A 23,355-nucleotide genomic window follows, 5' to 3' on the forward strand; every position below is an offset into this window, starting at 1 on the left:
AGTATCTATAGTACAGCAACATGATACCCGCGCTTTGAAAGACATGCTGACAGAAGTTACCCGGGTGTTACCAGTGATCCTTACCATTGACATACTCGGTTCAGACAGATACCTTACCTCAGCGTTGATGCTGGGAGGTAGAATCTTTGTCCAAGCAGGAGCTCTTTTTTTCGTTTGCCCTTCCCTGAAGTGGAGCATTTTACCCCTTGCTACCAGGCAGACCTCACAGTGCATGGCAGGGGTCAGCACTCTCACAGTCTGGCAGGACCCTGGGCTGTGGGATGATTTCTTTCTCTCTCTAAGGCTGGATGTGCAACTTTCCAGAAGTCAACTGTATTTTAAACTAAGTGAAGGAAAAATAAAGCGGAAAAATAATTACAAATGAGGCTTGAAAAATCCACTTTACAATGTCTTAATTCAGATTTGGTTTTTGCTTTGTTACCTCGCACAGAACACAGCTGCATCTCATGTTACTTATGTTCATTCTGTACCTCTTACCTCTTCTGTTCTCCATGCTGTATTTTTCTTTTTCTGTGAGATACTGGTTTTCCCTTTGTTTTATGGCTGTTATTATTCAGGGAGCGTAGATATTTCTAATCTTCACGCTTTCAGTTGGCTAAACTGGTGTCAGGTGACAAATGTCTCCCTTTTTATTCCCGCCATATTTCATAAAGAAAAAGGCTTTTATTACAGCCTTTCAGAGAATGGGAAAGCAGGCATGAGAAAGCAGCATAGAAGTTCTAGTCGTTAAGACTGCAGCACAGTATATTCATTTACATGTTCCAAACTACTGTGTATGATTTGGGGTGAATAAGAAAGACCCGATTCTGGGAGGAACTGCAAACCTTGTTTTTTTGTGGTGCTTGGCGGAAGCCAAGGTTTCACTCCACAAATATTGACGGAGCTGCCTCCTGTGCACACAGCGAGTGGTAACCATTCCGTGTCATGCGATGCCATCTGCCTGCTTCCCTGCTGCAGCGTAAAACAAATGTCATGTGCAGCTGAGCAAGTTGCTCTTCATATATTGTAGCAGGGCGTTTCTGGTTTTGTTCTGAAAGAAAGGAGATTGAGGTACAGAAAGAGCAATGGGTGAGTGATTGCTAGTGAACTTTTAGCTGGAGTAGTGTACATTTTTAAAGGGAGTAGGATGAGATCGTTTTGTCTATTTATCTATCTATACATATACAGGTAGAGCTATAGCTACAGCTCAAAAACACCTATGTAAAGACTATTTTTTACATTGAGATCGTAATGAAAAAGAGACACGAGTTAGATCCTGACAGGTTGTCAAGTGTGATATACCTGGAATTTGAGTGGGCTCTTTTTTCAGTTGTGGGGGGGAAATGGAAAATGAGTTATCCAGAAAACTAAGGATGAAGAAGTGATAGAGTGCTTGGGTGTATATTGGGTGTGCAGTAAATACACTCTAGTCAGAGAGGGGGGAAAAGCTTGAACTTTTGGAGACTGTAATAGAAAGCTAACAGGAGAATTCACGTCTTCCATAAGCTTAAGAGCTGTGGGTGAGGAAATTCCACTCAGTTGTGTTATGATGTCTAGGTCAGAAAATATATAGGCATGGAAGTACACATGAAGGACAATAAAGAAATGGCGTCATTTCTTTTGGGTTTTTTTTGGCTCATTTCTCGCAGTAAGTTGTATCATTTGAGCCTGTCTTCATTATTTCATTCATTTTTCAGCTTCTAAGGTTGGTGGTACTTAGTGCATCCAGGAGATGCTTGTTTCTTCATTCCCCAGAGAAGTCCGCTGTACCCAGCAGAACCTAAAGGGCTGACCAGGGAACCTTAACCTTGACTGGCTCTTCTGACATTGGTTAGTACACCAGCTGATGTGTCCGTGCAAACACAAAATGTGACTTTACCTCCCACAAAATGAACAGTGGGTTGGTTTTCCACCTAATTTGAAATATGCACTCTTTGTAATACCTCTTATTAAAGCAAGTAATACTACTTGATGTGGGCGTCCCAGAACAGAAACAAGTTTATTTGAAAGCATAGACATAGAGGAGGCTGGAATCAGTTTAGGTTTAACTGCAGCTCAGAGTCAGATCTGAAAATTCTTGTCTCTTTTCATGCTTTCATAGTATTTTTTATTCTGTAAGGACAGCTGAGACTCTGAGTAGCTCACTGATGTATTGCATTAAATGGGCCACTGAATCTTAAAATATGCCTTAATGTATTTGGATGTGTGAGATTCTGTATTTCTAAAAAGAGACGATGTAAAACTAACTTTTTTTTTTCTTCATATTTTTTAGGCTTCTTCTATAAAATGGGAATACTTATTGCAGTTCTTGGGATCTGGTTCAGCTCTTCACTTGTAAAAGGAGATTCTAAGGCTGTGACAACATCTCTAACTACAAAGTGGTCTTCAACTCCTTTATTACTTGAAACAAGGTAAGCACATTGTGATTTTTTTTTTTGTGTGTGTTGACAAATCAGAATATGCTTAAAGGATAAAGTAATGTGTTCTCTTTTTCATTTGTTTTGTGGTGCTTTGGTTTCTGGTCATTACTAACTCATTGGCAGTAATAACAGTTAGTTGAACACAATCATTGCTGTGCTTGGGGAGATGCGATGAGTATTTTTAAAGGAGGTAGTAGTGGTTTTTTGCATGGTTAATGCTTTCATTATGCATTAGAACAAACATTAATAACAATGAATAATTCCATAGTAAGTATTTTTTGCCTTATGAAGTTTTACTTAAAGCACTAGATAGAGAGGTTTAGCATGGTCTGGTAAGATTCCATAGTAAAAGATTTTTGACTTCAATGATGACTGTAGGTTTTGATACGTATCTGTTGCTTCTATATGTTTAGTTCAGTTAAGCTCGAGATTAACTTTGCTCATGTGAGTTGTGGATTGATTATCTAAAGTCAACTGCTGTGTTAAGAGTTGTGCAAGTCAGCCTGGGCAGATTTCTTCTACGGTATTAAAGACTTTTTTATAGATGCTATTTAAAAAGAAAAAAGAAAGCAAAATGCTGTCTTTTCAGTGCTAGTCTGCTTAGCACTTTAGAAGTCCCCATCATTTCATTTTGCAGTATTGTAATTTGGAGATGCCTATGCAAAACAGGACTTTTAGATTTTTGTGTAAGAGTGTGTGTGTGTTTAATTTTGTATCGCTTAAGGGTGTTGCCGTACGTGGAATTCTGCCCGTACCGCAATGGATTCTCATGAAAACAGTTGAGCATTGATGGGTTTCATTCAGATGCGCATGGCTTTGGGTGATAGGACAGATGTGCCCTAGGTGAAATTACTTCTCTGTAACCTACTCTATAGAGGCTGAAGTTTGAAGACTGAAAGATCCTTAAGCAGTCAAATGCAAAGCTGAGGTGTTAATGCCAGGATTTAAATACCCTGACAATGTGAAACACTTGCTGGGGAAAAGCTCACCCTAACAGACTGTGAAATAGTAAGCAAATAATCAAAATAATGTGCCTAAGGCTTGTTATATAACCTAACCATTCTATTCAAATATTTAGGGTAGGTAGGATTGTTCATCCGGGATGAATTGCAGCATGATACAGCACTGCAGTGTAAAACCATTCCTATTACTTAGCCAAGCACTGCAATTGGTTACCCAGTTGTTCAAGAAGTACTCACCACCTTAGGTCAGAACAGACTGAAATGAATACACAAGCTACTGTGGCAGCCAGTGGGCTGAATCTTCTGTTGTAGCGTCCTTCAGCATGTCAGGCATGTTACAAGTTTAGACACGATAAAGTATTTGTTGTTAGCAATGTTCAGAGAATTATTTTGCTATCTAACATTGTATACCTACATAATCATATGCTTAATATATGGGGAATTACAACATCATGATTTGAAGCTGTGACTTCTCGTTTTGCTCATTTAAAAACAAACAAACAAAAAAACCCCAGCAGAGCTTGTAGTTCCAACAAACTGGTTTGTTACAGCAAGGTAAACAAAAATGTATGTTTCTTGTAAAAGACAGCTAGCAAAGAAATGCATTAGGGAGGAGAGCTCCCAAGATGTACACTGATGTCTGTTAGTGGTCTTTGAGAGGTTAACAGGTGCTTTACAAGCTTCTTTCATGTACTGTGTGTTTGTCCTGGCCTGCAAATATAATTTGCTTGGGTTGGTTTGGTTTTTAGCTTTCCTGGTCTGCTTTTTCTAGTAACATATGGTTTTCTGAGATAGGTAAACATATAGTAGGAGCTAACTTTCTGTAAAGCTTTACAAAGTATTAGAATTGTAATTTGAGAGAAAATTCATAGATCTAGCTAACTCTTCTCTTCTCTTAGTGAATTTTTATCAGAAGAAGGTCAAGAAAAATTCTGGAATTTCGTTGAAGCCAGTCAAAATATTAAGACATCTGAACATGATGGTGAGTTTTCATAATCTTCTTCTTGATGATGACTGATAGTTGACATGGTTGAAAAATAAACCACAATGTTTCGTCTTCCGTTGCGTTAGTATTCTAAAAGTCAAATGAGGACTGATTTCAGTAATATTTTTACTGCAAAGTGCTTAAGGCTTTTGGATATCTGTTTGACAAAAGCTGTAATGGGCGAGTCTGAAACACGTTTTGCTTGCCAGTTTCTGTTTCAACATGATGTGTAAAATACTATAAATGCTTTTTCTCCGTGTTTCTATTTCTTAACTGAAATTAAATGGGAGCTCTTAACTATTTCCCTCCTCCCCAAGTCTATGTTTGCATCCTCAGGAATGTATTTAAAGTGTACTCTCACGGATCTCTACTGAAGTTCACTCTCATCCATCTGTAGAACTGGCTGTAATGAAAATTGAGGAGGAACAGTCATGTGCATATTTACAATTAATGTCATGGGCTTCTGTTAGTATAAATCACAACTAAGATGAAAAGCCCCGCTTCAATGAGAATATGGTATAGAATGATAACTGCTTGTACTTTCACTTTGCAGGTAGCGATTATTCCTCTTACCATGAAATGCTGAAAGTAGCCTGCCAGACTCTGTCACCTTTGCAGCAGAATTTGTTGAAATTTTCCTTGTCTTTACGCTCTTACTCTGCAACAGTTCAAGCTTTTCAACAGGTTAGTACAGGAAATCCTCAAATGATTTGTAGAGCATTACCGAAGGCCCAGGAAGGAGCGCGCTGTGTAAGGAGACATTTGAGAGTATAAAAAAATCTTGAACTGATAAAGTGCTCCATACATCCGAGCTGAAGAGCATAAGTGTATACTAATTTCATTGAGCACCAAATTTGAGTCCATCTGTCTAGGGTAGACTAAAGAATTGGGATTTTGACATGTCTGCATATCTTTGATGCCTGCTGCACTAATAATTGTGTGAAGATTTTTGTGAGGAAAATCTCTATGGCTCCATTGGGACTTGTGATGCTGCTGCTGTTCCCGTTATTTGGTTCTACTTACTTGAAGACAGTAATCCATGAATATATAGCTCTAATGATTAGAACCCATAAATGGAAGTTCGTTGTACTCTCTGTTCTTTTTCAATCTCGGAGTATCATATACTTCATTGCAAATTGTATCATATTATAATGTGCTTTATTTAAGTAATACTAGAAGATATCTTCCTTTTTCACCTGGAATCATTTTATCATTTGATGTTTAACAAATATAGAGGTTTCTAGTGTGTAATGCAAAAAAAACCTCAACCAAAAACCCTACAATTGCAAGCCTCACTTTTTGTACCTGGAACTAATATTACAGCTAACAGTAATAGACTAGAAAAATATTTGTAGTAAGTTAAGACTTTACTCTCAATTTTGCAATTTTTACCTTGCATTTAAATTATTTTTACCTTGCATTTAAGTTATGCAATAAACAGGGAAGAAGTACTAGTTTAGAATTCAGGAAATTGAAGAAGACCGATTGCTGCAGAGCTATGCTGTTATCATTTCACTTGTTCTAAGGGCAAACATTTAACCTACTTCATTACAAATATTTTAATACAGATAGCAGCAGATGAACCTCCACCAAAGGGCTGTACCCTGTTTTTTGCTGTGCACGGGGAGAAGACATGTGAATTTGACTCTCTTGGAAACCTTTTAAAGACAGCTTCAGAAAGGTATTTGCTTACTTTCCTGTCATTGGATTAGCTCTTAAAATTTAACCTAGTTAGACTTACTGCTGTAAAGAGATTGTAATAAACCGGTAGTTCCTACATTCTTCGGTGTTGGTTTATACTGCCCATTGCTTGCACAGAAGTGGCAGTCTCTTACTTCTTATTACTCCAGATTGGAATGATTGTTTTCTTATCCCTTGCTCTTTGATAATTCTGCTAGGAGGACGAATGTGCCCAGGAAAAGTTGGAAACAATTTGTTGAAGGACAAAGTAGGAATTGTCAGGAATAGGTACAGCCTTTAGTACTTAGAATAGAAAGTGCTGGGCTGTGTATTAAAATGATAGTGAATATAACAGAGATCGTTTCATGAATGGCTTGAAGCATGCACAGTATTTTTTTTTCCCCCTGTATCATTTTCTCAGCATTAACAAAGAGAACTATTACCACATCATATATTTCAAATTCAGATTTCTTTACAAAAAGAGGACTTGATTGTAACTTTTAGTAACAAAAAGAAACTATAAAATATAATACCTCTTTAGAGAAAAAAAAACCCCAAACCTTAAATTTCAATTTGTTTTCATAGTAATCTTGGTAGTTTTGTGTTTTTTGTAAGCATAAAGGTTTTTTTGTCAATGTGCAAATACATGGCATCTATAGCTCACATGCTATTCTTCTGACTCACAGGCAGTATGTTAAATACTTCATTGTATTTTAGACAAAATTTAAAAACAGAAGTTGAAAATAGTCTTCTCATTCACTTTCTTGTTTGTATAGTAAGCCAAGGGCAGGGCTTCCTTGAATTTGAGTTCCTGGAACATTTGTCCTGTTAACCTTTTGGTTTTTTTATCCAGAATTTATGAATCACAAATGGGGGGAAATAAAAAAATTGGAAATTTAAGCAAAGTGGTTAATTTTTAAAATAAGGATCATATTAGATTCAAAATAGCACCTAGCTACTTGTTTCATTTTCACATGTCCATTTTTAACAAAGCTTTATCAACATGCATCAAGTGCTGCCGATGTTGATAATATATGAGAATAACTTGACGTATGTATTCAGTGAAGACAGAAACAGTGATTAAACACGAGAAAAAGAAATTTTGCATCTTGCATTGAGTGAGGAAATGCAATGAATCACATCTTCAATGTTTACTCTTAGGCCAAAGCCATTTTTGTTCAAAGGGGACCACAAGTACCCAGTGTCAAACCCTGAAAGTCCTGTCGTCATACTTTACGCTGAGATTGGCTCAGAGGATTTCTACAGACACCATAAGAGGCTTGTTTTAAAGGCTGAGGCAGGAGAAATCACTTATGTCCTCAGACACTATATTGCTGTAAGTATATTTGTGCATTCTAACGGAGGTATTTGACATGGAAAGAGTAACTGGCTTGGGTTTTAAATAAGAAAACTGGCCTAGGTTTGTTCCCTCTAAATTGACAATTGCATAATGTGTTGCTGCTTGACATTTATTTGGAATACTCAAAGTTTATTTTTTTATTACATGTAGCTGAGGAATACAGAATATTTTTAAATCTCCTGATTGTTTAAATAAGAGGATTATTTGATTTTACAAATGCAGAGTTAAACTCCAGATTAATTACAGACTTTAATCTAAAACCATGTTGCTACACCTATATTAGATTATAGGAAATAGACAGTCAGATCTTTCCACAGCCAGGCCACTTAGTTACTTGATATGAAAAGCAAAGATTAACCTTACGGTACCACTTTCAAATGAAAGGCATTGTTTCTGTAGCAATTTTATTACAGAACCATTTACCAGTCCTAGTGCAATTTGTCCTGGTTTCCGTCTCCCCCCCTAAATTGCCCGTAACCACTGGATTAGTGTTTAAAACTACATTTCAAAAGCTGTGAGAAATTTGAGCTATTTGACTTTTTTTTCCTGAATATTATTTAATGTGGCTAAAACTTGCAGTGTGGCAGCTAGTAGCCAGATTTCAACACACACAAAAAAAGCATCAGCTAGTTCACTTCTAGTGACATTTGCACTTTTAATAAAATAAAGTCATACATTGCATACACCACTTTCCTTTTTAAAAGTAATTTGTTTATCCGTGTTGGGAGGAGTAATCACATTCAAAATTAAGTGTATTACACAATAGATCTTGATACAGTTGCGTGATTCCTGTATACTTCAAAATACTTTTAACGAGTGATTATGTTTGCTTCCCATTGAAGTCAGAACTAATTATGCATCTCTTGAGTCACTGATTTACTCATTTTTTGTAATTCTCTGTTGTAACTCTTCAGTGAATGTTTCATTTTTGAACTTCACAGTTGGAGTTCCTTTCCTTCCTCTATCTGATTTGATGACACGATTCTATCCTGTTCTGCTTGGCTTACACTCTGAATCCTGAAAACATCGTTTTGTGTTCCTCTTTACTTCGATGTTTTCAGTGGTTTTTTGATTCATAGAGGTATCTTTGCTTGCTGAACTTGAAAAAGTTTTGTTGAAATACCATAGGAAATATATTACAGTACATTACTGCAGAATCACTCGTGTTTGTTTCTCACTTAAACATTACCAGTTATGTCTGAAATGTGTACCAGCTGGAGATTTCTTAGCTTTGGGAAATGGCAGTTTTTAATTTGTACATCAAAACAAAGAGTGGCAATATTGTTCTGCTCACTTTTTCTTACAGAATCCCAGTAAAGAAAAAGTCTACCTCTCTGGCTATGGTGTGGAACTGGCTATTAAAAGTACAGAATATAAGGCCAAGGATGATACACAGGTGAAAGGTGAATTACTATTTTAAGTATTTTAATGCAAACATTTTAATTTTGCAGAGCTAATTTTATATTTATTTTGATATGAATGACTGTTTGTCTGAATTGCAGATATTAGTCTTTCTTCAGCTCTGGAATCACTTCTCTTCCTCTCTCTTTTGGGATTATGTTCTTCATGAAGCGTATCCTTCCCATGGCAGTTGTCTTCCATCTTTGTGAAATGCCGGGCACGACAGAGTCATGACTGTGGACTAGGTCTTAGTCATGGCACTACTAATGCAACTAATTTTTTACCAGATAACCAGATTCTCTGTAGATGTAAAGCAATTCCTCTACCTTAATTTGCCTTAGCTTATCCACTCTCAGAGCAGAATGTGTTTCCTGTTCTTGTTTTTTTAGAAAACAGAACTTAGATTGCTGCATGTTTTTTTGCTTTTGCTGCTTTCTTTAGAGCACTGATCTCCGTTTTGCAAACTCTCATACATCTGCCAAAACTATTTTGTTAGGGTAATCCGCATGTATACTTTTTATTTACACACACATCTAAAACCCTAGAATTTCCTACTTTTATCTTAGACTTAAGTAAAAGAATTATTTTTTATTTAAATTGTAGTTCGAGATAACAGTTGTGGAGAACAGAACTCAGATTTTTAACTGGGTTCTTCAGGATTTTGCAGCTTTATCAGTTTCTAGATACACATTTAAACTCTTGACTAAGAATATTTTGCCACCATCTAGACACATAAAACCTTTGGTCTTTATTTGTAAAATTATTTAATTTTAAGAGAAACTAACATACTAGAGGAGATTTTCCAACTTAAGATTTTTATCACTGTGTGACAAGTTCCATTTATTTGTCATCAAAAAGTCATGTAAAAGCCCTGATACTGTTTGTAGAATACGACATTGGAGGCCTTTTGTCTCTTCAGGTGGGGAGAAAAAAAAGTAATGCTGGGGAAGATTTGTTATTTGTAAACTCATCAAGTTTTATACCAATGAGTAATCTAAATGCAGTAACTAAAATGTTTTACAAAATGGAGAAACTGTACTTGCATTGCTATGAGCTGCAAATAGCTCATAGATAGTAAGCTCCACATTAGAGGTATGTGGTTCTCATCCAGCTCTCCTCTGATTCTGTGAATGTTCTGACTGTGCAGTCTTTTATTCGTGCTTGTGCTGGTTTGGCTTGTCCAGAAGCAAACGCTCATCTAAACGGTCAGGGCCTTTAGTTAGACTTGAGCATAACACATCTAGATTGAAGATGGCTTGTGTCCAGCTAGCTAGGAGATTGTGTCAGTCTTTTGCACAGATTTCTTTTTGATGTTTAAGCCCAGAACTTGACTTTACTCCAATACTATTTTTTATCACGTATTTTGCGGCTAAAATCAGGGTTGTGTTCACAATTCAAGTTTAGCACTTACTCTACAAAGCTGGCATGTCCTGAAAGCTCCTAGGTCCTAGTGAATTCCTCTGCAATGACTAGGTCTCTGAGATTCCCACTCATCTTGAGCTTTTCCTTCTCAATAATACAACTTGATTTTATTTCAGCTGTTACGGTGTTCATTTGTAAAGGCAATGTCTCATGGATACAGATTTAAAAGTAAACGTGAAACTTGCCCTTTCTTTCTTCTTTTCTTACTGCAGTGTAGTTGTGTTAAACAAATCAAAATGAGTGTGAGAACTGTTTCTGAATAGCTTGGTACTAGTGTTCTTTTCTGTGTGTTGATAGGCACAGATGTGAATGCTACAGTAATAGATGAAAATGACCCTATTGATGAAGTGCAAGGATTTCTGTTTGGAAAACTAAGGTAAAACTCAGTTGTCAGTTGTTGGTCTTTGTCATATCAAGGAATTTGATGCAGAGATGCTGATCTTTTGCTTTGTTGTTATTTTTTAAATGTCCAAGTTATCCAGATGTGTTAGCAGCATATTTTTTCATATGTTAGTTTCTTTGAATTAGCAGCAGACTTGCTTATAGGAAACCACAGAAGTTGTTTTACCCTCATACCGTTTTAGGCAGTTGTATCCTGACTTGACAGAAGAGCTGAAAGAGCTTAGAAAACACCTCGTGGAAAGTACCAATGAAATGGCACCTTTGAAAGTATGGCAGTTACAAGGTAATCTGTATGAAGACTTTCAGTATTGTACTGTAAAAACCTGATGTGTTCTATGGGCATGGGGTTGCTAGTGGCTGCGTACAGTTGAGAGAGTTTGACTGTAAATTCCTGCACTGGAAAATACTGGATTTTCTAAAGCGCCTTTGTAGAGTCCTGTTGAAACAGCTGTTAGAAAGATTGTTTCACAGGACTTCTGAAATGAGGTTTGCTTTCTATATTGTGAAGTCAGTAAGCCACTTGCTCTTAAACTGACTACTTGTATGACCTGCTAAATGCAGAAAATCAAAGGAAATGTAAAGTTTCTTACCACAGTCACATTCTTGGTGTGGAAAGCTGAGACTTCTCAGGACCAAAGGCAAACTGTATTTCAAAAGCATCTGCATGCAACTCTGGCCTGTTTCCCTGGAAATCATCTGTAGAGGCCTGTGGAATGGCTTTTCATCCTCTGAAAAAAAAGAGTAATTCGAAATGCTGAATGTATGTTGTAGCCTATCCACCTATAGAGAATCTACCTATATCCAGCAGATGGCTGTTTATATTTCTAGCTTGTGAAACAAGTACCCAGACCCCTTCTCAAGGGCAGATCCTCCCACCTCAGCCAAAAAAACCAAGGTGATGGTCTGGACTCATTGAAGCAATCTGTAGACAGGATACGTTGGTTCATTTTGAAAGGGTTACTTACCTCAAGGTAACAAATACAAATTGAATACAAGGAAGATTTTAAAGAATTGTATCTAAAGGCGCAGATAGAAAATGAATTTTCAGAGGTAACAAATAGGCAAACGTTGGAAACTAAACTTAAGATGACTCTGCATTGACTTGTTTTCAGTTTAGTGTTCTTGACTTCTATTTTTTGACTTCTAGATTTAAGTTTTCAAACTGCTGCTCGCATTTTGACTGCTCCCCCTGTGGATGCTTTGATGGTCATGAAAGATCTCAGTCAGAACTTTCCTACAAAGGCCAGGTAACTTTAATTACAAGTTCTAGGATGCTTTCTTACTATCTTATTTCAGAGGAGAACCTGAGACAGGCAGCATTGGTTGGGTTAAAGTCCGAGCTTTCATTTAGCTGGAAGCAAACTCTGGGGAATGTTTATGCAGAGAAGTTCTTCGTCTGTGGTTACAAAGAGGGTCTTACAGTGTTTTTCTTGGATGGCAGTTGATGTGGACTGGTGGAAAATTTGACAGAACTACCCGTGCTATTTTGTTGTGAAATGCTTCTGAACCTTTTGCATTGAGTCCTCGAGAACTTATTGGATAGGTTTTCTGTTTGATGGCTTTAAGGTTTATCTATTCACTGGGTCCCACTCTTCAGGGATCCGCTTCGCCAAACAGCCCAGTCAATCTCATGTCAGAGACTGATGTGCAGTTCTGCTGGTTTTTTGCACTTTGTCGATCACTGTCTTCAGCAAATTCAAACTAATTTCAAGAAATTCAGTCAAAATCTGGTCTGCCCAACCAGTCTAGACATGTACTTTTTTTTGATAAATTCCATGACCTGGGTTGTGAAGATGGTATTATAAGAGCTCCTCCTTTTTGAGTAGGTGGAGATATACCTGAGAGTAAAAAGAAGCTGAATTCTGGTCTTACTTCCCACTAACTGATGTTCAGATTGTGCTATTTATAGCTTCTTAAGATTGCACTCTCATTGCGTTTTTTTAGTCAGGTCTGTGAGCGGTACTTGCCCGTTCCGTGATGACGCAATCACTAGATCCAATGTAAGGAAAGGAATGGGAATGCACAATGAGGAGTGAAATCCCGCTATTTTCTGTTGCCAGCCTCCACCTCTACCTTTCTGGCAGCTGCCCGCTTTTATTATGGTTAATGTGAAACTAGACACTGAGAGTTGGCATGTGCTTAACAATTTTATGTTCTGCTGAATTATATAAGAAAAAATAGTGCATCCTACTGTTCAGTGGTACCACAAAGCGCGAGTGCTTCCAGTTGCAGCTCTTTATACTAGGAAGACTAAATATATTGATATATAAGGTACAAAAAGTAGGATAAGTAGATATCTAATCTATCCATTAGATCAACAGAAAGAAGATTCACAGCATGATGTTTTTATTTCTATAGAGCCATAACAAAAACAGTTGTTTCTTCGGAACTCAGAGCAGAAATCGAAGAGAATCAAAAGGTAATGCTTCCAGAAAGTCATACAGTGCTTTTGCACTCATGTTTTAATACAAATTCAAGCTTTGAAAATAATGATTCTATTTAAAAGTTTACATTTTGCTCAAAATAATGACCTGGTATTTTCACATACAACTTTGTTGTAGTATGCATCTGGGAAGTAAAGAAGTGGTGGATTTTCAAACATGGATTAGGAACATAATTTAGTTTGTTCGCTCAAATATGAAAATATTGGTCAATCATTCTTTGAGTGAGATCACTGTGTTGGGGAATGATGATATGGAAATTTGTTCACAGAGCTGCCCCTACAACGTCAAATGTTCCAATAGTTATTTGGCAGGCACTTGTTAATGTATATGAAAGTGACATTCTGTTCAGTATCTGAACTCAAAATCTGGTAACTGTATTTATTTATCTTTATAAAATTAACTTTAAAACAATGAAAGTACTATGTTGTTAACCCTGGGGGAAAATGTTTATCTACAGAAAACATACAGCATAGGTGTTCTTAGGACTTCCATGCAGACTGTCTTAATATGATCTACAGGACAGGACTGTGTCAAAAATGAAGCAGTGGAAATGTTGATGTCTATATCACATCAGTCTTTACTTAGTTTCTGAGTTAACACACCTATAGTGATGATTTGCCAGCTAAAGTTTTATAGAGATGGTTAGTATGTGTCTTGTAGGACTGCATCTGCTGGGTGGCCTTCTTTCAGTCTCTGACCTAGTTCTTATTTGCATGGTATAGCAGATGTGTAAAGTCTGAATGTCATAGCACTGCTTGTCCTGGGTAACAGTTAAAAAAAGGCTGACTTCAAGTTACTGATTTTAGGTTTTGATTGTGTTCTGAACTTCTCAAAAGCAACTAGATATTAAAAGTGTGAGTGCTTTTTAGTGGAAACTAGAGTAAAAATGTAGTTACCTTTTTAGATTATTTTAAAATGTCTGACCTGGATGGAACGTAGCTTTTTAGAAAGCTATTGCTTGAAAAGCAAATATAGCATCTTCTTACCGTTCTAAGGATGCAGAAGAAATTTAGTTCTCATTACCTAATTTGAGATGGTGTTTAGGTATCTGAATTCATCAGTGTTTACAAGGAAGTCACAGGAAAAACTCAAAACCTGCCATGGCTTAGAATGATTCATACTATGTGGAGGAAATGGTTCCAATGTTGGTGCTTTGAGAGTGAAACTAGTGAAGGAAAAACATTTAACAGCTCTCCAAGTAAGTCTATGTGTGCTTTGAAACAATCATAAAAAAAACCAAAACACCACACCAGGTTATGAGGGACCCCTGGAGGTCACTGAGTAGGCTCTGGTGTTTGCAGAAAAATGTTTCAACAGCTCTGTTGTGTAACTGGCATTAGCAAAGCACTGAAAAAAGAACAGCCACTTGGGAATTTTGTACAGGCTTTTGTACAGAATTCTGTACAATTAAAATACACCTGGTAGTGCAGTGTGGATAGACTGCAAAATAAAAGTTTAAGATGCTAATAAAAACAAAGGCAAACAGCAACTTTTGCTATATGATCTACACTGATCTATTCATACATTTCAGTCTTACTTGGTATTAATAGGAAAAATACAAAGTATTTTAAGTACACACTTATGTCTTTGTTTAAAATCTAAGCAATGATATTTGGCTAGTCTAGTAGTAAATGGAAAGTTACCTGACATCTACTAACAAGTCCCCTGAGATTCTTGTTCTGAAAGAGAAATCCCTTGTTGTTTAATAGCGATAAAATCAGAAAAGAAGGGATGCGGTTTGACACTGTCGTCCGGTGAGGTCCTGGAAGGGACAAAGTGTAGAATGTAAGTGCAAGCTAAAGGTACCTGGTGGCTTTTCTGTTATGTGTTAGATCAGACTGGTCCACAGGTAAATCCATGATTTTGTGGATTCATTTTTATTCAAAGTATATCTAGGCTACTAGATCCAGATCTGGCTAGATCTAACCCTGCCCTTTAAAGCTCTTTTTTGCATGATTTGATTTGTGTAGATATTACTTGATAGTGAAGTTCACTGCTGTTAGTAAGTTATAGTTTACTATGTAATTATCCACAAAAATATACAATTTAACACTGCATGTACTCAGCTCTTCTCTGGGTGCTTTTTTATTTAATAAAATATGTAAAATCTTTCTGGTAAGATGCTGCTTTCCTGTTCTTGGTACTTCACATGGTACTTTGCTATTCCTCTGTTTGCTTTGCTCACATTCTTCATGATACTAGTGTTTTTAAATGTCCAAATACTATGTTTCTCCTTCAGTGTTCATCATGCCTCGTAATAGAATTTTGTAAGTGGTACTGCAAGACAAGAGGTATTGGAAGAAAGCAATGTCATTTTTCAGTTTTTAAATAGAATTTTTCATCCTACAGTTGGGAAATCTGCTTCAGGAGGACTGTGTTTTATTCACCTCTCCTGATTCAAAATTGTTCTCTGTGATGGTACCTCAATTCAGGGGCAAGTACCCATTCAAATAGGGTACTGCTTAGAGGTACCTGTCGGGAAGAGTTTTTCCATTTGTGTGCTGCCTGATTTTGGGGGAGATCAGACTACAGTGGCAGCTCATCTACTTTTCATTGATGAAATATCCACTAGTTCAGGACTTAATTGGTACGTTAGAGTAGTTAGTTTCACTAGCGAGTGCCAAGCAGTATCCAGCAGTTTAAGTCTGTTCTGCCCAAAACTGCATGTTAAAGAGCTAAGCCAGGTAACTGGATGCTCTTTGTCTATCTACTTTGTGGGCTGTCAGCTAAAAAAAAATTAAAATACTTCTGTCATGCATTTTTAATTATTTCCTCTGAGTAGATTTAAGGAGTCTACTCAGGGATTTTCCAATGCACTACTGAATCATGTAGAAAGAAACAAATAGAAGTCCGATTTATGTATCTATGCACTAAATAGTTTCAGTTGTTTTTTCCTTTGGTATGGCTATGTACACGAAGTCAGGAAAGATTGTAGTTGAGAAGTGAAGTAATGCAATTTGTAATGCATTAAGGGAGATAAATGACACATTAAACTCTCTAGTGATTTTTTTGTTTTCTGTGCAGAGCATTCTTCTAATGGCCTTCTACTTACTTTCAGTATTTCAAAGGAACATTAGGATTGCAACCAGGAGATTCTGCCCTGTTCATCAACGGACTACTTATTGATTTAGACACTCAGGACATATTTAGGTAGGAATGTTTTCTTTTTCAGAATAATTGTATCCTGTTTAGGAGCTTGTACCCTGCTTCTGCATGGATAAAAAAATCATTTAGACAGTTTTGAACCCTCTTCACAAAGTCTGTATCTAGACTAGGTTTACTTTTTAAGTACTGGAAAAAGCAAATCATGGTTCCTTCTCTTACGCAAGTGCATTTCTAACAAAAAAGCTGATGTGAAAACTGCAATCCTCTTGAAGACTGGAATGGGAAGTCACGTTTCTACTTGTTCTTTTGATCTGTGCTGTGATCAGCAAGATATTGGTCTCCAGGACTGTCAACATACAGGTTTTATTCTGAAGGTAGTAGACTGATTCTCAAAGGGTAAACCATGGTAAATTTTCCATCTGAAAACTACCCTGTATCTTTGTCAAGATTTGTTTCAATAATGTGGAATTGAAATTACGTATGTATATCACGCTTTAGTTATCTTGATTTAATGTAGTTTTTCCTAGAAATACAATATAATTGAATAGGTTTAAGTTATGTCAAGTTTCTTAGGACAGTTAGAAATAGGTGATAAATAAGAAGTAATGCATAGACATGGCAGACGTGTTTATACCTTTCATCTGCTAACCCTTAGGATAACAGCAAGTTATTTGCTGTGTCTTTAAAATTCAGCAGCATTTTTTCTTTTCCTTCCAGCTTGATTGACGTGCTACGCAATGAAGCTCGTGTTATGGAAGGCCTGCACAGCTTAGGAATTGAGGGTCTTTCCTTGCACAATGTTCTGAAATTGAACATCCAGCCATCAGATTCCGACTATGCTGTGGACATCAGAAGCCCTGCTATTTCAGTGCGTACGGTTTTATATAAGTAGTATCTTACCTGCTGTTGGGCAGTACATTCTTAAGCTGTCAGGGGAACTTTTGTTCTTATCTCACAATCAGCTCTGAAACTGCAGTGAAGAAAAAAGAAAAGCTAAACTTTTTATTTATACAGTTCTCAATATAGTATCTGATTTTAAAATATTTTACAGTCTCAGACTAGAGCAGGAGGACCGTCAGTCATTTAAATGCCTTTATTTTTTCTTAGTGGATCAACAATCTTGAAGTTGACAGTCGGTATAATTCCTGGCCTTCCAATGTGCAAGAACTGCTGCGTCCCACGTTCCCAGGAGTGATCAGACAAATTAGAAAAAACTTTCATAATTTTGTAAGTAGTAATCTGACTAGAAATGAAATGTGCATTTTGTTTTTTCAACAGCAGGGTCATAAGCATTTGCAACTTACCTACATATATGCTGGATTCCCTGTCACTTAAATATCTTGAGATAGGATGCTTTTCGCAAAGGTTTTGTTCTACTCGTACTAGTAAGCTATGGCTGAGATTCGGAGATTACTGAGCATGATTCTCTGGCATCTATTAGATGCCAAAATTGCTTCATCAATGGAAAAAACTGTCATTTGACGAGTGAGAATTTGGTGCATTTCAACTTTGTGATAATACCGAAGTTGGTTAATGAAATGCCTCAAATTTGTTAATTAGTATCTTCTTAACACGGTTAAGACCAACTTCGGTTGTTTCAGTTAGAAAGCTTTCTTGCACCAAGACTTCAAAACATGATCAACAACCCTCAGCTTAATCCTGGTTGTCCTTTTAGTCTCCAGGTAAACTACTTAAGGTTAGATCTAGTAAGGAGTTTGTAAATTCTGTATTGTAACTCTTGTCATGTGGCAGAGAGACCCTATAGAGAAAGGGACTCCTCTGATTAGCGGCAAATAGGGATTTGAACCACCTCAAGCTGTGGGAGCACTGAAGTGTTACGTTTTTCTCTGGAGTTCAGTACTTCTAACATTGAAATTATTAAATGAAAAGGCAATGCTTGGCATGAATCAAGGGCCCTAAATTCATTCTGAATGGCCCAGTTCTGCCTCGGTTTGGGCTTGCTTTGCAAATATCTTAGCAGCATCAGCTCTCCAGGGGGTTAAGCAGAGCAATGCTGTGTTCCTCAATTCTGACAAATGCCTGTCTCCCATGCACATCTTAACGGGTGGATTTGTGTACGTGCAGAGGCAGCAGCCTAGATGCTAGGGTATACTGAGGTAAAGCTGTCAAGTATGTAAGGAGTCTGGTCTCTTCTGGTTAAAGGAGTGGTTTAGACTGGATATTTTAGATAATGGACTTAAAGACTTTAGAAGAAACTATTATTTAGTGGGCCTCATCTCCCTGGCAGTATGTAAAGTAGGACTGATGATAATTTTGCACTGAGACATGAATGAAGCTATCTCTAATCAAAACCCCATATCTTGACTTTTGGAAAGAATAGAAACTTTTCATTTGCAATTTGTATACAGGTGCTGATAGTAGATCCTGCTCACGAGGCCACAGCAGAACTACTGAATGTGGCAGAGATGTTCTTCAGTAACCACATCCCACTGAGGTAATCGCTATGTTTTAACTGGAATTTTTTGACGTCAGTTTTGGTTTTGTGACTTTTGCAATTGCAAAATTCTCATTGCTAGGACACTGTAGAAGTGTTACATATCTTGTATTGGTGGTTGGGAAGGGCATTTACTAAATACTGTTTCTTATTTAAAATTTTTTGAATATAACTTTCGCTACTAGCAAAACAGAGTTCAGTTTCTGTAACAGTCCAAAAGAAAATTAAAAGTAAATACTTTGGATGAAAGATAGATGGAAAGCAAGATATTCTGATGGACTCACCATTAGAGATTGTATGTCCTAAGTTTGATTTCTGGCTGCTCTGCTCAAAATTTTATCAGTCTATTCCAGAAAATGCCTTTGTCTAAGATGATTATCATAGCTGACAGTTGTAAGAAGAGTTGATTGTTTATTAGTAAAATAGATTCATGATCTGGGGATTTGTTTGGTTGCAGGATAGGACTAGTCTTTGTGGTTAATGACTCAGACAATGTTGATGGACTTCAGGATCCTGGTGTTGCCCTCCTTAGGGCATACAATTATGTGGCACAAGAAATGGACAATAATTATGCTTTTCAGACTGTCATGTCTGTAAGTATTCATTTAAAAGGGAAATTAATGTTTTAGTATTTTCCATGTATGTTAATGTGCTAATATGTAGATAATGGAATAAAGTTTACATTGACTCAGGTTGTACCACACAACACGTTTCTTTGTGAAGTGCTTCTGACCTAACTTCAACAAGTGAGACTAGATGTAAATGTGACAATGCTTTTCAGACTGTCATGTCTGTAAGTATTCATTTAAAAGGGAAATTAATGTTTTAGTATTTTCCATGTATGTTAATGTGCTAATATGTAGATAATGGAATAAAGTTTACATTGACTCAGGTTGTACCACACAACACGTTTCTTTGTGAAGTGCTTCTGACCTAACTTCAACAAGTGAGACTAGATGTAAATGTGACACTTAACACTTATGTTTCTTTGTAAAGTGCTTCTGACCTAACTTTAACAAGTGAGACTAGATGTAAATGTGACACTTAACACTTTTGCACCTTTTTCTGATCCTGCCTCTTTGCTTATTCTGTAAATCAGTTCTAAACAGCTGTATCCTTTCAATATTATAATTTGTTTTCAACAGTTGCTGCTGCATACTTTTGCCAAATCAATCAGTTCTAAACAGCTGTATCCCTTCAATATTATAATTTGTTTTGAACAGTTGCTGCTGCATACTTTTGCCAAATCAAAGAATAATATAGGTACTAGTAAATGCATTTTCACTTGTGGTTTGACACTGTACAAATCAACAAGCTGGGGCATACTGTGACATTAAACTGCTGGTGACTTGAAGGCAATTACTTTTATTCTCTGTTTTGGGGGGTATGTATTTGTAAGTCAAAGCAAAATCTTGTGCTTTCAAGAGGGAAACAGTTACTTACTTTACATGTGAGGTCTGTTGTATTGTTTATAAGCATGTCTTGAGTTCTGAAGGGAAGGGTAGCTCTTTGGATATGCTTTACTTAAGCCTTTTTTCCCCTAAACACTACTTTTCCCCCCTCAAATACCTTTTCTAATTAAAGACGCAAGTTACTATTTAAAGACATACATGATATTTACCACCTTCCAATCTAACTGGAAAGGCTACAAGGTAAAGCAAGATAATTCCAAGAGCTACAAGTGCTTAGGAGCTGTTATTGCAGCTAATGAACATACGTTTTGCAATGTGGCTGTTAATGCCTTATTATAATTACTGGAATACAGGTGACAGGTCAGCTTACCTTTGATAAGGACAGAAGCTTTACAGTTGCAGCTGTAACTTGTATTTGTATCCCCCTTTCAGATATATAACAAAGTAAAAACAGGAGATCAGCTGAAAGTGGAGCATGTGGTCAGTGTTCTTGAGAAACAGTATCCTTATGTGGAAGTCAACAGCATTCTGGGAATGGATTCTGCCTATGATCAAAACAGAAAGGTAAGAATTCATGAAATAGAGCTTTTTTCACCTTTTTTGCTTCAACATCATTTTGAAAATAGTTACGTACAACTTCTCGATCCAATTCTCTTACTAACCAGGTAGCTATTTTGTTACCATATTGGGTGACTTTTAGTAATACTTTAATAAATATTTATGTTCAGCACAAAGCTTTATATGATATACATAATATATATAATATATTGTAATATGTATTTTAAAAAATCTATATGGATAGTACCAGAACCAAGATAACTTGCTTGCGACTCATAAGTCATGCTTTCATTGTGGTATGCAGACTTTATAGTAGAGTTTAAAACTGCTTGGAAAAAATCAAGGTGATGGAACGGTTCATAAGAAAACCAAGGAGCTTAATGTCTGAGAGAGATTGGTGTGGGTTTTCTTTATCGGTATTTGAATACTGTGTGGGATAAAGTAATCGTGATGAATTCAAAATGCCTTTCCTATAGCAACGCATTCAAAAATCTTCCTCAAATAATTCCCTAAAGGTATTTTTAGGGTTGATACTTTTCTGTATGGAGAAAATGGGGAGAGCAAGTCACTACTGGATCACTTATATGTGAGACGAAGCAGATTTTATTTGAGGTTCTATAGGGGGATGTTTATATTTTTGTTGAGTATTCTAAAAGAAAGAGTGAAAATACTGTCTACAATAGCTCTGTAACATGATACTGCCTACATCTGTAAATGTAAAGAATGCAGTCAGGGTTACATGAATAGGGTCATAGGCACACACGCTTTCCATCTTGTGATGTAGGAAAGTAAAGGGAAAAGCATTTTGAGGATATCAAAACCCATAAATAACAGACATTTTTGTATGACAGGAGAGGCCTTTTCAGTTTACATACCAGACACCAAATCGAACCCAAACAAAACAAAACCAACACCTCCCTGACACCATTCAGCATAACCATATCTCAAAACATTGCAAAGCCTTTGCATAAGGAAGGAAGCCTTTAGAAAGAGCTTATTTCCATATAAAGGACACAAGTGAAAACACTGAGCACTTGTTCATGTGATCTGACCTTTGTGATAACTGTGTCCTTAAGAGGTCTTGAAAACCTCTAAAGAGCAAGGTTCTTTAACAAGAACCTCTAAACAGTAGAACCTGATTAACTTCTGTCCTTAACACAGTATCGATAATGATGGTGTGTTTTGCAGTGGTTAGATGAAATGGGGAAATTAGTCCTGACACAATAACCCCCTGCCCCACAAGTAAATGTTTTCTCACAAGTTTAAGAAACATGTTCTTAAAAAAAACAAAAAGAAAAAACCTCTCCCCTGTCTTACGTTACCATCACTACTTGTATTGCATTTGCTTCTATATGCAAAGTCAGATTTCCTGTTGTGCATTTTTTGCTATTACATGAAAGTGCTCATTGGAATTAATTTTTTTACAGTATGAACTTAATGGAGTATTTTGCACTTCTGTATTATAAAGTAACTTATTTTGCTTTGAAACTCTGGAAGACAGGGACATCTCATGCATGTACGATACAGAAAGTGTCTTATGTGCTGCGTAAAATTAATATTCTCTGGATCATATAAAAGGTGGAAGGACATCATAGTGTGTTTAGCATAGACCTGTGTGATATTGCATGGAAACGTTATGAAGCCTTGTGGTAATGGGCTGACATGTTAAAGATACTTCTTTCCCTGTATTTAGGCAGCAAGAGGTTACTATGAGCAAACGGGTGTAGGTCCTCTCCCTGTTGTGCTGTTCAATGGAATGCCTTTTCAAAAAGATCAGCTGGATCCTGATGACCTAGAAACCGTGACAATGCACAAAATCCTGGAAACCACAAGCATCTTCCAGCGAGCTGTGTACTTGGTAGGTGCAAAGTTCAGCTGTGACTTGAGAGACACAAGATTTGGAAAAACTGACTCAAAAGTCGCTGAATATATAATACATAAGACAACTTAACTTGCATGGAAGTTTCTTGGTTTAGTTTTTTGGGTGGTTGTTGGTTGTTTAGTTTTTGGTTGGCTGGGTTTTTGGTTTGTTTGTTTTTGTTTTTTAACTTACCTAAGGTAAATATACATGTGAAATAATGAATATTGCTTCTTTCTTCTTCTTTCCTTCAGGGTGAATTATCTAATGACCAAGATGTGGTTGAATATATCATGAATCAGCCTAATGTTGTTCCAAGAATTAACTCAAGAATCTTAATGCCTGACAGAGAGTACCTAGACCTCACAGGAATGAGTAAGGGATGCTTTCAATTGCATTAAACCTGAAGTACCTGAGTCAAGGACTTGCTGTCCCAACAGAAAGCTCTGGTGGCAAAGTATTAATAGCACCCAAGTAATGTTCTAGCCCTGGTGCTGGGGGAGATGTTATGTACAATAGCAACATTAACGTCTACAGATTTTTCAAAACAGGAATTTGCTTTGATTTTATACAAACCTTTACGGGAATATGACTTATGAAGTTGAGAAATTAGCAATGCTAGCAAAAGCCAAGAACAGTCATATAATGCATAAAGCAACAGCTTGTTTCTTATTTCTAACCTTCTTTTGAGCAGAGACTGACAGTCATTACTTAAGATGTAGCAGGACTTTTCATGGCTAAATGTATTAATACCTGATACAGTGACTCTGCAGTACAATGACAGTATTGCAAAACGCTTGTACAACTACCTTTTTTGAGTTGCCTGAAAAATAGTAACACAGTGGCTTCTGTGTTAAATCTATATGTATATATAGATTTATACTATATATG

General features: G+C 36.7%; 1 protein-coding gene across 1 annotated transcript; it reads left to right on the top strand.

Moving 5' to 3' along the window:
- Positions 1 to 2,279: 2,279 nt before the first annotated feature.
- Positions 2,280 to 22,839, top strand: LOC104168361 (UDP-glucose:glycoprotein glucosyltransferase 1-like; the record flags this gene model as incomplete). Its single annotated transcript, XM_009708930.1, has 18 exons — positions 2,280 to 2,411; positions 4,282 to 4,364; positions 4,921 to 5,051; positions 5,936 to 6,048; positions 7,209 to 7,383; positions 8,714 to 8,810; positions 10,528 to 10,606; positions 10,815 to 10,915; positions 11,780 to 11,879; positions 12,991 to 13,051; positions 16,135 to 16,226; positions 16,899 to 17,049; positions 17,289 to 17,408; positions 18,551 to 18,636; positions 19,094 to 19,229; positions 20,481 to 20,612; positions 22,300 to 22,464; positions 22,719 to 22,839. Coding segments are annotated over exons 1-18 (2,068 nt in total), but the record flags the coding sequence as incomplete, so codon positions are not given.
- Positions 22,840 to 23,355: the final 516 nt, after the last annotated feature.

Source organism: Cariama cristata, unplaced genomic scaffold (genome assembly GCF_000690535.1).
Source record: "Cariama cristata isolate BGI_N322 unplaced genomic scaffold, ASM69053v1 scaffold11401, whole genome shotgun sequence".
Classification (NCBI taxonomy): Eukaryota; Metazoa; Chordata; class Aves; order Cariamiformes; family Cariamidae; genus Cariama; species Cariama cristata.